At 42.4% G+C, this 13,470-nt stretch overlaps 1 protein-coding gene across 1 annotated transcript in view; it reads left to right on the top strand.

Moving 5' to 3' along the window:
* USH2A (usherin) overlaps nt 1-13,425 on the top strand; it is a 404,558-nt gene extending 391,133 nt beyond the window's left edge. Inside the window, exons 65-72 of the mRNA XM_068675985.1 lie at nt 1,453-1,662; nt 3,923-4,161; nt 4,729-4,946; nt 6,523-6,699; nt 7,897-7,980; nt 9,314-9,558; nt 11,846-12,079; nt 12,846-13,425. Coding sequence (XP_068532086.1) covers nt 1,453-1,662; nt 3,923-4,161; nt 4,729-4,946; nt 6,523-6,699; nt 7,897-7,980; nt 9,314-9,558; nt 11,846-12,079; nt 12,846-12,935 — 1,497 coding nt within the window. The 3' untranslated portion in view covers nt 12,936-13,425. The remainder of the gene's footprint in view (nt 1-1,452; nt 1,663-3,922; nt 4,162-4,728; nt 4,947-6,522; nt 6,700-7,896; nt 7,981-9,313; nt 9,559-11,845; nt 12,080-12,845) is intronic.
* The last annotated feature ends 45 nt before the right edge of the window (nt 13,426-13,470 follow it).

Here is a 13,470-nt window from a genome sequence, read left to right as displayed (position 1 = left end):
GGGCTGTAACTTTGGTTTTGTAATTGGCAGAGCCACAGTCTTTAAAGCCGCTGCAGTGGTTTTTGGCCTTTTTCCTTCCCCAGGCTCCTTGTGAAGTGTCCTGTGGTCTTGGTACTTAACATTGCCAGCTGGAAAGATGCCAGGGTCAGTCTTGAAGACCTCTTGTTTCTAAACCTCCTATTTACTTTAAGGCACAGTCCCACCATCCACTTCCCCAGGACTTCTGCCTGGAGTAGATCACATAAGAACATGTTTTACTGTTGTTAGAACTGCTCAGCATGAAAGCTTACTAAGGAATACTTATACTAAAAATCGCTCAGACAGTCTTCTTGTATTGCCATTTAGATCTATCATTCTGATTGATCACTGTGTGGTTGGCTAATATTGAGCCTAATTTAACCCTATATGCTCACGCATCCATCTATTCTGTCTATTGTACCTGACATTCTACAAATTACTTACTCATGCAAATGATGACCTAAGGCAACCTTTTATGATATTCGTGTTTAATTATACAAATGGTTTTTGATAAATAAGATTATACATCGTTCCATATGTTTATTCACTCCTTGATGAAAACAAAATTTAATTTTCATGCAGATTTGTTGGAGACTGTGTTTAATAAGTGCTGAGTTTTATGTAGTCTGCAGATCACTCTGGTTTTGGGAAGCTGACAAAATCAGTAGGTATAGTTCATAGAGACATGTGTTTTTTAATCAGGCCTAATTCAAGCTGCTAAATTTTGAAATCTTGGAACTGAAACCATTGTGTTTGTGTTCATGCAATGAAGTGAATGTTGTGAAAATAAATGAGTTACTGATTGACTTTGTTTTCAATTGACTTTGTTTGTATTCCAGGATACTGAAAATGTTTCCAAATGCAATACAATAGTATTTTAAAGAGAGCAGTTTCTATAAAACTTCACAGTTTTAGAAAATAACTAGAGTTTGACTACTGAGATTCACTCCAGGTGAACATAACTTGGATGGCAATGGTGCCAGGCAGTTCAGTCAGGGGGCTGCTTGCACACGTGAAGGAATTGTGTAGAAGGGAGACAATAGCAGCAGGACTGGATGTCAGTATTTTTGTTCAGATTTGTTTGAAAATGTTATCAGTGTTGATCATAGCTTCTCAAGGCATCCTCTTTGCGTGGCATGACAAAGACAGTTGTGGTATTCAGGTATGTAGGAGATACGTGAACACACACTGTCTGAGACACAAGATCTGCTTCTTTCCCCTCAATGCAATGGTGGGAAATATTCTTTTTTTGTTGTTGTTTGGAAGTCACTGGGTAAATACAAGCGCTGGATAGCTGATGAGACATTTTGCATGGATGTCATTGTGCCGTGTCTTTCTCAGTGTTGCTAAAGCTGCTGCAGCACTCCAGCTAATTGTGGAGATTTTGTAGGCTTGGCTCCTTCACTGACAGTTCTTTGTTCTCGTGTGCCGAAGGTGTGGTCAGTGAACTCAGCGGGCCGGACACCGAGCGGCTGGTCCCGCTGCCGGACAGGCCCTGCCCCTCCCGAGGGCCTGGGAGCTCCCCTGTTCCACACGGTGGCATCCACGGTGGCTGTGGTGAACATCAACCCCCCCCTTAAGCCAAACGGGGTGGTCAGCATCTACAGGCTGTTTTCTAATGATACCAGAGGGAATGAAGTGGTGGTGAGTATTGTCGAAATTATCTCTGTATTTCCATTTGAAGCTGTGTTTTCTAGCTTTAACAGCTTTGTTCTTGCTAACAGCTACTGCTGGTTGTAAGTTTTCCTCCTCTTCTGTGCTCCTTTTGTTGCCTGCTCTGCAATGCTCTCTTCTGGCCAAAGCGGGCCCAACACTTTAACTCTGCTAAATGTGCTTTTCAAAGAATTCACTTCATCATTCAAACCTTTCTGGCTTGGTAATGTGCTGTGACAATGTGATGAGAATGCAAAGTGTTCTTTTAGGGGTGGCTAACCATCCAAATGAAATAATACCAGACAACTCCTGCCAGTCCAAGTGGTGCAGGTGGGAACTGTAGCCAGTAGGAAACGGTTTTGTGCTTTGGGCAGCCTACAGGTTTGAAGCTCTGAAGAAAAAGCTATACCTGAGTTGCTCTTAAAATATTTCTTGCTGGTAAGAAGTATTGCGTGGTAAAGCACTTAAGAATAATGAAAGTAGCAAGATAACTTATTTGTTCTGTGTCTCAGCCTAGACTGCATTAATGGTAACTTAATGTTCTTAATGGTAACTTCCTTGGGGCAGATCTTAGCTGTTCAGCAGATTTCAGTAAACCATCTCTTTAAGCAATTCCTCATTTTGGTGTCTGTGCCAAGTGGAGGATTTAAAACCCCAGCTGTGGAGTCGGTGTCTTCTCTAGCTTGGGCATTGCTACAGTGAAGAGGCCCATAGGAGAGATTCTAGAGGGTTCTGTGTGATCCTCAAGGGTTTCCTCAATTTTAACTATGCCTATACTATGGGTTTTCATTCTCTAGTGTGGGCGTTTGGGAGGCAAAGCGTAGACTTACATGTGTGTGGTAGCAGATGATTGCTACTATTTCTTTCTGTTCGCCTGAGAAGATTCAACAGATGTGAAGAGACTGCAGCAACATGAGTGATGCTTTAGTAGGGCTGAGATGTGGCTTTTCTTGAGACAGAATCTATTAAGTGTCCAGACATGATAGGACTCAGCTAAGCTAGGAAAACTTTGAGGCTTCATTAGAGTTATAAAACTGAGAGATGTGAGGAAAGGCTAGGGCTGTGCAAGGTATCTCGAGTAGTTACCACCAAATCAGTGCAAAATACTTGAACACTTCTTTGTGTCTAACATTATCTGTTTCTTTTTTACAAAAAGTAAATGTTTATATGGGCCTTTTGCCCTTGTATCATCTTTCTCAACTTGGAAGTGCTGGGGATACCTTCCCAGGCCATCAGTTCTTTCCATGAGTTTAAGCTGCCTACTGAATGTATATTATGCATTTATTTTTCCATGCATTTATTCCTCCCAGTGCAATTGGCCATGTCCAGGTCTGATTCAGCCAACTCATCTCCTCGGTCTGGTCTTTCATCTCCATCCCCTCACACCTGCCATGCTGCTGTCTCATCTCTAGCACTGACATCAGGCAGTACTACGTACTTTCCTTTGGTTGCTTAACTCATTCCTTCCTATTTTCTGCTGCACTCTGCTAAGTCACAAGCTGCCAAATGGGAGCGGATGTTGTCCATTGTTGGTGCTTTCTACGTATGTTGATTACAAATGACTACAGCAAAGATGTGAGGTGGCAATTCCTGTTAGCAGTTTAGGAACAAAGGGCACCATTTCTGTCAGGTCTCCTGTGCTAGGTGTAGGAGAGGTGTAGGAGAGTTCCTAACATGCTTGTCCAGCACCATAGCCATTTGACTGCACAGCTGTGGTGTGCTGGCCCTGGGCTCAGAGGTTCCTACTGGAGATGGCACTCTCCCATCAGGTAAACTGACCCACGAGGCATGTGCCTATCACTGTGCCCAATGCTGTCTCCTGTATCCCAGCCAGGGAAGCTTGTGAGACATGCACGGGCACTTACCATCACATTTATCGTGGAGGCATTTTCCACATTCATTTCTTTTTGCTCCAGTACCACTTAGCCCAGATTTTCTCCTTAAAGGTTTGCAGTTTGTCTGTCCCTGAGAATGACATTTGCAAGTTGACATACAGAGTTTACAGCTTAACTCAAGAGGTCTGCGAGGCCAGTGATGGCATGGTCTTTTCCTTTGAACAGTGCCCTTTTACTTTGTAATAGGAGGAAAATGACTGCAGAGGTCCCAGTGCACAGCAGCTGCATAAATGTCAGACTTAAAGGACATGCAGAACCTTGTGGCCATCATCTTATGGAGTTAATTTACCTCGATAACTCTTATTTAGTACTTGTGGTGCTTGAAGCTGTGACAAGTTCCCTCTTAATTTTTACAGCTGTCAGAAGGGACTGCCACCCAGCAGACAATACATGGGCTAAAACCTTTTACCACATACTCCATTGGCGTGGAGGCCTGCACGTGTTTCAACTGTTGCAGCAAAGGACCCATGGCCCAAATCACCACTCAGCCAGCTCCACCGTCAGAGCAGCCCCCCCCGCAGATCCGCACCGTGACCTCCAGGAATGCCTCCTTCCAGTGGAGTGCCCCTCAATCGCCCAATGGCATTGTCACCAGGTAGGAGTGCTGGCAGAGCACGTGTCCTGGATGTAAGCTGTAATCACGGGGCTGAGAGCTCTGGACAGTTGTAACCCATGTTTATTCTTCCTGGTGTTGGTGGTGGTATCCTGTGTGGCCTAAATACCATCCAGGAAGTGTTTATGTGTACTGGTTGCTTTTCTCCTGAATGGGAGATTGGGGGTGGAGGATGAAGGTGGAGGAGATGTTGGGAGTGGAGGTGAATGTCTGGCAGGTGTGGTTGCACAGCCAGAAAGTTGTGAGATCAGCTGGCAGCAAAGAGGCAGCTGTATTTTGTAGTTAGTAAGGCAAGGCCACTGTCTGATTTGCAGAAGTGTTGATGCCTGTTAAGGCACCAACAACCAACAGATTCATTGTGAGTGTGACTGACAACCATGCTTGTTCATAGGTATCTTATAGCTGGGGCCAAAGTCTCCAAGAGAAAAACTGAGATGAGGTCCAGTCTCTTCTCTGGTAGCCAGGCATACAGCAATTGTGATGAAATGGTTGGTTGGCTATTCTGATATTAAGGTTGTTGATTACTCAAAATCTCCACTTTCTTCTCAGCTATGAGCTCCATGTGTATATGGCTTGTCCCCTGAACCTGCAGCCAGCAGTAAAAGCTTGCAGCCCTGGCCCAACTGAGGTGAAGTATACAGGAAATGGACAGAGTGCCAATGTGTCCAACCTCGAGCCTTACACGACCTACAACCTGCGAGTTGTCTCTTACAACTCTGTTGGCAGCAGCGCCTCAGAGTGGGTTGGTTTCACTACAGAAAAGGAGCGTAAGTATGAGAAAAGTTTCAGAGATCAGCATTCCTGCTTCCGATGAACAGGGCTGCATAGTGCCGAACGAATTCTTTGTGAAAGATGATGTCCCCAGGAACTTGGTCTTCTGTGTCCCTGGTCACCTCTGCTGCCCATTCACTCAAATTCTGTTCTAGAGCTTGACTGCTCATTCCTTCGAAAGTATTTCTTATCACCATCTGATATTACAACCTCTGTTCTTGGGGAAAGGAAACCTTTTATTTTATCAAGAATGGGCAGCACACCTTCAGAACATAAAAGTTCAAGTATTACCAGAAGGCTGGTGTGTGGTAATAAACACACTGCCATAAACGGTCCCTGGGAAAAGTGGAGCTCTTAAAAGAGACCGATTTTCAAGAATAATCTTACCCTCCTAATTCATGCCACACTCCTTCCAGGGCTCATGAAAGTTTTCCATGGATTTCATCTGAATGATTGGATCCTTGCTGACAGTGAAGTAAGAATTTGTTGCTACCCAACCACCACAGACAATACTTTAAGTTCACGTAGTGGTCTACATGGAAATTAAATGTTCCAGACCTGTGCAGACAGTCAGAATAGATGTTAACATCAAAACTGAATTTGTGGTAGTCTAACATCAGCTTTTATTGAAAAGATCTATAATGATGTAGCCGTAGTCATTCTATAACAGATGAGATGGACATTTCACCTCAGCCTGCCAGGACAGGGCAAAGAGAATATTAATTCTTCCTCACCTAGTCTTGTGTCAGGATTTCAGAATCACCTTTCTAGAAATCCCATTTAAATCAATTGGTACTTTTGCTGAGTGGTTACTAAAAACTACTACTAGTGTATTCGCTACATTGCATGGATTCTCAGCTGGAAGTTTGGGGCAGAACAGACCATTTTTCTTTTATGTGACCACTGAAAGAAAAAGAAAAAAAAAGTCTTTAAATCCAAAACCACATTTTAATAAATTGTTAATGGAAAGCTGTAATGTAATAATGAACATTTAAATGGAGAAAAATCATAACAAATTGTTGAGACATAAAGAAGAAAAGCGTTTGAAAGCCCTGTCCACTGCATCTGCAGCTCTCTTCTTTCAGTCTTGCTTTTCTTGCCTTGCTGAACTCTTTGTTCCAGGTCTCCTGAATCACTCTGAAAGTCTCCTTCCTCTTGCCTGGAAGGTTTGGCTTAGTGAAAGGGGGCAATTAGCAGCAAAGTGCAGCTGGACGAGCAGCTTTCTTATGAACAAACCAACACATAGTGGGTACCTGAATTAATGGGAAAGCCACAAGAAACAACTACCTCAAACTTAAATGAAGTCTTTGGTCAGCAAGTTGTTGAGCCTAACTGAGGAACTCTTTCTCCCTGAAGTGAGTTCTGTATTTGTTTTCTCTCTGTGGACCATCTGCTCCTGCTTTTCTGCCCCCTGCCCAATTTTCATGTATGTGTGGGATTACACATGTTTATGAGACAGGGAGGAAACGTGTGAGGAGCTTGAATCATTCAGATCTCTTCTCTCTGCTGTATAATTCTGTTGTGCCTGTTGCCTAGAAATGAGAAATGAGTGTTTTTTTCCTTCTTTTGCAGCACCTCGGTACATGGCTCCATTCTCAGTTCTCAGCAATTTATCTACCATCCACATAGACTGGAGCCGCACTTTCGTGCTGAACGGCCGCCTGAAGGAGTACGCGTTAACTGAGAGTGGGCAGCGCATCTACAGTGGCTTTGACACAGAGCTGTATTTGCCAAGGACATCTGACAAAAGTCAGTTTCAATTTCCTGTGTGCTTCTCTCTGTGAAAGACCGTTGAGCTAAATTAATATTATTGTGTGCTAAGTCTAAGAAATATCTCTCAATTGGCATCCCAAGCTAAGCGCATAGGAGCTACTATTTTTCTTCCTAAGTGGAAGAATGAATGGGAGGCTAAGATGCAGCTCTAGCCAGCTGTGATCTTCCTGTAAATCCTTGCTGAACGCTATAGCCAAATTCATTGAACTGCATCTAAGCAGATCCTCAAAACAAAAATCCTTGGAGCTAAGCTCCCTCTTAAATATTTTACCTGACTGGGTGAACCCACTCTGGTTCGTTGTGAGGGTTGAGCTTTTCCAAATCCTGGAGTTGCATTGCAATTTCACTGTTCAATGCTGTGCTCTCAAAAAATGTATGGAAATCATCAAAATCGTCAGCACTAGAAAAGGCTGAAGCCTGTTTTTTTGTTGTTTTTTTGTTTTGTTTTTTGTTTTGTTTTGTTTGTGTTAAAAAAAGGTGCTAAACTAAGTCAGCACCTTTTGGAATCAGCCATGCTTTGAAATGCAGTTTCTCTTTCAGAAATTTGCTATGTTTAAAATAGAAGCAGATTATATCAACAGGGAAAAGAAAGATGGGAAAAAAAGGAAGGAAGAAGGGAAGGAAGGAAAGAGGAATGGAAGGAAAGAATGAAGAACAGGAAACGTTTTTAAGAGGTTTTCTTTGCATTTTAAAGGGGTTTGTCATTTACTTTTTACTTTCCTGATTACTGCAATAATGCTAATACTTTACTTTTTTGTTCTTGTTGTTTTTGTTTTTACTCAAATGTTCATAACAAGTTTGTATCAGCCATAAGTGGAGCATTAGGAATTTAGGGCACAATGATTAATACCTTGAAAGTTTCCAGTTCCACATCACTGGAAGAGAGAGAACTGAGAGAACTGGGTGTTGGAAGAGGAACATAATTTTTAGCAACATCATAGTAGTGGCCACCCTATGATCTGCCATAGTTCATGGTTTAGATGTTTAATACCTATGTATAAGGGATTATGGGGCTTTGATCTGGGACATAGTAGGATTATGTTGGGTTATATGCTATGCCTGCTTGGCTGTTCTCAGAGCAAGCCATCTTTGCTGATGGATGATGGCGAAAAAGCAGCACCTACAGAATTTTGATTTCTCCTGCTGATAGCATTTTCCAACCTTTTTGCTCAGCCTTTTTGTTTCAAGTGACCTGCATCACTGATGAAGGGAGTGCCATGACACCAGTCATCAAGTACAGCGCTGGAGATGGACTTGGTAACTATGTGAAAAAACTATCTAGCACCTACTGATTTTATATGTTTGTGGTAGAAATTTGATATGTAGTGGATGCCAGATAGGGTGGAATCTTACTGAAGGATCTGTAGTTCCTTAGCACCTTAGGGTATAAGGTATGTAGGTAATGTGCCTTTTTTCCATGAATGGATTTCCATTTCTTTGCAACATGATCAGCTTCAAATCTTTTCTCCAACCTTGCAATGTTTTTTGTTTGTTTGTTTGTTTGTTTGTTTAATTTTAGAATCTTTTTTTTCCATGACATAGTGTTTTTTCCTCCCGAGTAGTATCTATTCTAATGCTGACCTTCCCATTCCTCCTCTGTTTGACCACGAAAATGTTCTCTCTTCTCCATGCAACTCACTCACCCCAGCAAGTCCTCCCTACACCCACCAGCTCCTTGCATATGCCTATTGATCTTCCAGCCAGTTACAGTCTACAGCTTCACCCAGGACATGTTTCCCTAACCAGTTTATGAGAATATCGTATGAGATTTCTCAGGACTCTTGCTCTAAAGATCCTTTACTCTTTTGTCAAAGAAAAGGAGTTTGGTGTAATGAAATCTCAGTCAACTCTTACCCACTACCTTGTAAATACCTACCAGTAAAATGTTCTGTTTTCCCATCTGTTTAGTTTTCTAGGAAGCAGAGTTAAGCTTAAACCATTTCTAACAGGCACTGCTTTTAATTAAGTTATTTATTGTTTGAGTTACATTTGGTTCAACTTCTTAAAATAGATTGGCCTTGTCTTAGCAATTGCTCTTTACACCGAAGTTCCCTGACAAGTGGCTGTTTTTTTCTAACAGGCAAGAGGAGGAATAAAATGTTTCATGTTTTTTTCTTTTGTATTAATTTATCACTCATTTCTGTTCAGTCTTCCTCCCACTCTTTTTAACTGCACAGGCCTACTGCTACAAAGTACTGGCACAGTGGTGGAGAGAATGTCCTCTGTCTGTGCCTCTCTGAAATTACCGTAGTCATTTTCACTCTTCAAGGTTACTTGGAGAACCCTTTTTTCTCACATTCCACCTCCACTGCTTTCTTTCTCAAGAGCTGCTGATGCAGTGGTGATTTCCAGCCTGAGCAGCAATGCCAGAACTTTAAGCAGGGTCTCTTGAGGGTAGTAAGCTTTTTATTATAGCCCGCTAGCATATTGAACCATTATGCCACCTTGAACATAAGTGCAAATAAGCACATGATGACAAAATGACTTAAATTTCTTCCTAATTTATTAGAGTTGAAAGGGATAGCATATTGTTAAATGGCTTTCTGAAATAACATTCCCTCTCTCCCCTAATTTGTCTTAATTTTTACAGGTCTGATCTTGACAACACCTGGAGAGAAGGACAAAGCAGAGTCCAAAAGTGCAAAATTCTACAATGAGCTGTGGTTTGCAGTGTTGATGGTAGTTCTAGGTTTGATCATCTTGGCTATTCTTCTGTCTTTAATTCTTCAAAGGAAAGTTCACAAGCAGCCCTATGCACGAGACAGACCTCCTTTAGTTCCGCTCCAGAAAAGAACGTCACCAATGAGCGTGTATTCAACAGGTGAAACACATCCGGTAGGTTGGGTAAAACACAATGTTGTGTATCTATCACGTTACATCTTTATATGTCCCCTCACAGTTTTTCTTTGTCCTTTCACTGTTTTGTTGCACTCTTAGTTACCAGATGGATGCTGCTCAGTGTAGGAAACGGGCTATCTGGTTATAGATATAACTGGTTATAGATATATCTGGTTATATATATAACGGGTTATAGCTATGAAGGTACAGAGAGCCAGGCTGCAGGCATTTAATCCAAAAAGATCGCTAGGGCATCTGGTTTGCAGGACCTGACATTTCTGGATGTAAAATGCTTCTGATGCCCTGTGACAAACTTTGGATCTGTAGTCACAGAAAATCCAAAGCCACTAATGGCACCTGATGTTAGCTGACATCTGCAGTAGAGCTGAAAAGACCGTGGCATCCTGTGAGAAGGTAAGTAATAAAATCTGCTTTCAGAGGAACCTGCCATGTGGTTCCAGCTGTCTGTTAGGAATGGCTAGTCTGACAGTCTTTTCTCAGGTATCCATGAGCTGTCCCTACACAAAGCAGGACTTAGGGACAGACTCTATTTCTTTCTAGTACCGACCCACCACCCAGCTGGAATGCTGTAGGACCAGCTGCCAGGAAGGTTTAGGGAGAGTGAGTGCAACCAGATAAAAAAGCTAGGAACCTTTACAAAGAGTGTGTGCGTATCTGTGCACATAAAGCTGCACTGGCACCACTACAGGGGTAGGAGGAGGACTGCTGAGGAGTGATAAAGGGGAAAGCTTAGTGCCATTTTTATTATGACAAGCTATAACTGTGTAAAAACCTGGATAAAGTACACATTCCATCATGAAGCAGAGTAGTACTGCTATCCTACCCATTTGTGAAAAGCAAGACAAAAGGAATTTGGAAATTGCTACAAGATTAAAAATTAGAACTGCAGTGCCCTCCTGTTCTGTGCTTCTTCCCAGGCGCAAGCTACAAGGCTATTCTTCTTGTCACTTCTCAGCTTCTTTTCTCTGTGAGTGCCATGAAGCAGGATAGTGACTCCTGCATCCTTCACGCATTCTGTTCCTTCTTGTCTCAGTGCCAAGAAGCTGCATCTGTGCCTCAACAAAGCAGCTCTTGGAAACAATGGGATTTCCAGTGTGCCCCTTCTCCTGGCAAAGGCTGAGAGCATAAGAAACTTATTTTATGGGTCTCATGCTTTTGATTCCTTTTCTTATACAGTCTGTCATGTCATGTTGTTCCTCTTGACTTTAAAATGTCTTTGCTGTTGGCGTGCCCACACATGTCCTTTCCATGTTCCTGCCCCTTTTATTTTTCTCCCTGCTTTTTATTATTATTATTTTTTTTAATAAAACTCGTTTTGGGAAAATAGGACTTTTTTGGGGAGTTAATAGAAAGGAAGACTACAGTGCATCAGCTGAAGGACTTACTTAATCTGAGAACTTAGTACTGAGCGGCTCTGAAGTGGCAAAACTGCTGGTGTTTTACAATTGCTAGTGAGATCACGCAGCAAGCAATGCTGGCTGCCCACATAGTACTTGATGACCAGTTAAAGTTAAATTGTGCCTCATCTTTTGCCAGTTCCCCACTCCCCCACATCCTGCTACTCTGTCTCCTTGCTCACTGAGCTGCAGCTAATTCACAGCCTCCGTAAAGAACAGACTGCACCTGCATTGCACCTTTGCTTGCACTAATGCTTTTCCTCCCTCTCTTTAATCTCAGTTTGAGACTATTGCTGACACGTCTGATTCATCGAGCAGTGTCACTCTCAAAAGTTACACAATGCACTTTGAGGTAGAGTTGTTAGCTTGCAGAGTTGCAAAACGTGTGATGTGCCAGATGACCCAAAGAGCATGCATAAGGGCATCTTACCTATACTGCATGTTTTTCCTGGTGGGTAACTGGGTTTTTCCTGGTCATGGTAACTGACCATAACTGAGCAAAAGAAAGTCTGCTGTGGAAGTCTGGACTGTCATTCAGGTAGTCAAAAATCTTTGGACCTGTGCCTGTTGACTAATTAAAAAAAAAAAAAAAAAAAGGAGAGGAGACAAAAAGTCAGGGAAAACCCTGCTTTAGAGAGTTGTTGTTAGTTTTTTTTTTATTAATTTTTTTTTATCCTTTTGAATGACATGATTGTCTGCCAGTGGGGAAGGGTTCTTTTTAGTTGTTGTTCTGTTTGTAACTCTGCATGATTTTTGTGGCATGGCCTTCTCTGTTCTGCTATACTCCTGCTTTTGTTTTGTTTAGATAAAGTGTTTGAAGGCCATGCCTTGTGTATTACATTTGCTGGTTTGTTTCTTCCCACTAGGGGCTAGAAGATACAAAAATTCCAGGAGCTGGTTCTCCCACAAGCAACCGCGGTGTCCATAATGCTTCTAGGGCACAGCGTCCAAGTCAGAGCCAGTTAAGTCGCACGTATTCTCAAGCCTCCCTTCACCGTAGTGTCAGCCAGCTGCTTGACATCTATGACAAAAAGCCTCTTGTTGACGATTCACCTTGGGATGCCATTATTCGTAATCATCGCACTGGTGGTCGTGGCTTGGTAAGGACTCCTCTTCCTCTGTGCTGTCGCTGTGTCAGCTTCTAGTGATTGGTTTGTTTTGTTAGGATCATGTAAAGGTCTAACTCTCAAAAGTCCTTGGATATACAATCAAAAGATTTAGAAGGATATGGTCACAGATTATATCTTTAAAATCCTTTTGAGTGAACAACATGGAGCTGGGACAGGGGAGGATCAGGCTGGTTGTCAGGGAAAGGCGCTGCACCCAGAGGTGGTTAGGCACTGGGACAGACTCCTCAGGGAAATGGTCAAGGTCCCCAGCCTGATGGAGTTCATGAAGCGGTTGGACAACGCTCTCAGACGTAGGAACAGAATCAATCTCAAAACAGAATCTCATTTTAGTGTAGGGCAGGTTTTGCTTACATTATGTTTTTTTGTCTGCTTTTTGGGGAGTCCTGCAGGAAGCCAGAAGGGGGACTGAATGATCCTTGTGGGTCCCTTCTAACTCAGGATAGTCGATGATTCTATAAGTTCTCCCTCCCTGTAATAAACACTGATTTCCTTACCCTCTGTAAGGAGTTATTTTAAACCTATTACTTACCATGAAAACTAGCTGCTTTGGGGTCAGATACTTTGAATATTTTGGTTCATGCTGTGAAAAAGGGGAAAACAAGTAGAAAAGTAGAAACGCATGTAGGCTGTTTCAAAAACCATTTCTGGGGTGCAGAGAAAAAATTGAATGAACAGAATCTCATTTTAGCATAGGACAGGTTTGACTTACATGACTTTTTTTTTCCCCTCCTAACAGTATGCAGATGAAGAAGATCTTGTCAACGTCATCAAAGGCTTCAGCACAGTCACCAAGGAACACACTACATTCACTGATACCCACCTCTGAAAAACAACCACCTTCTCTAGAAAATGCAAAGTGGGTAACTTGCCAAAAGCAGCCTGCACGGACTTTGGGAGAGGGGATATGGCTGCCATTTCTGCATCCCACACCCACTAGTTAAGAGATAGAACTGTTTGCTGGGGGTACTAGTTAGCCTATTCCCACCATCTATAATTGTATAGTAAAAATTGTGTGTTAGCACTGATATCTCAAAAAGGTATGAGAACAGTTTGAAAACCTGTAAGTTATGCAGTAGTAGAGGACCATGGAAGGAGAGACACTCATCCTTGTCTCTCATCCAGCTTTTGCAGCTGAGGAGGGTGTGTGGTGGGGCAGGGGTGCTTATATAGAAAATCATTTACCTGTCCAGAAAAAACTGTATGTGGCTAAAAGGGGCCCTTGTGGAAGGACAGATGTGTATTTATTTGACCTAACAGAGCTCCACCACAAAACTGTGTTCATGCATTAGTAAATAAACAGCAAATGAAGGAATTCATTTGGATAAAGGATTTGCTTTACCTTTTGCCTCTCTGCCTCCCTC

The sequence above is a fragment of the Anas acuta genome, chromosome 3, assembly GCF_963932015.1.
Source record: "Anas acuta chromosome 3, bAnaAcu1.1, whole genome shotgun sequence".
NCBI classification, from domain to species: Eukaryota; Metazoa; Chordata; class Aves; order Anseriformes; family Anatidae; genus Anas; species Anas acuta.
Note: the sequence above shows the minus strand (reverse complement) of the source record. Positions and strands in the feature narration are given on the sequence as shown.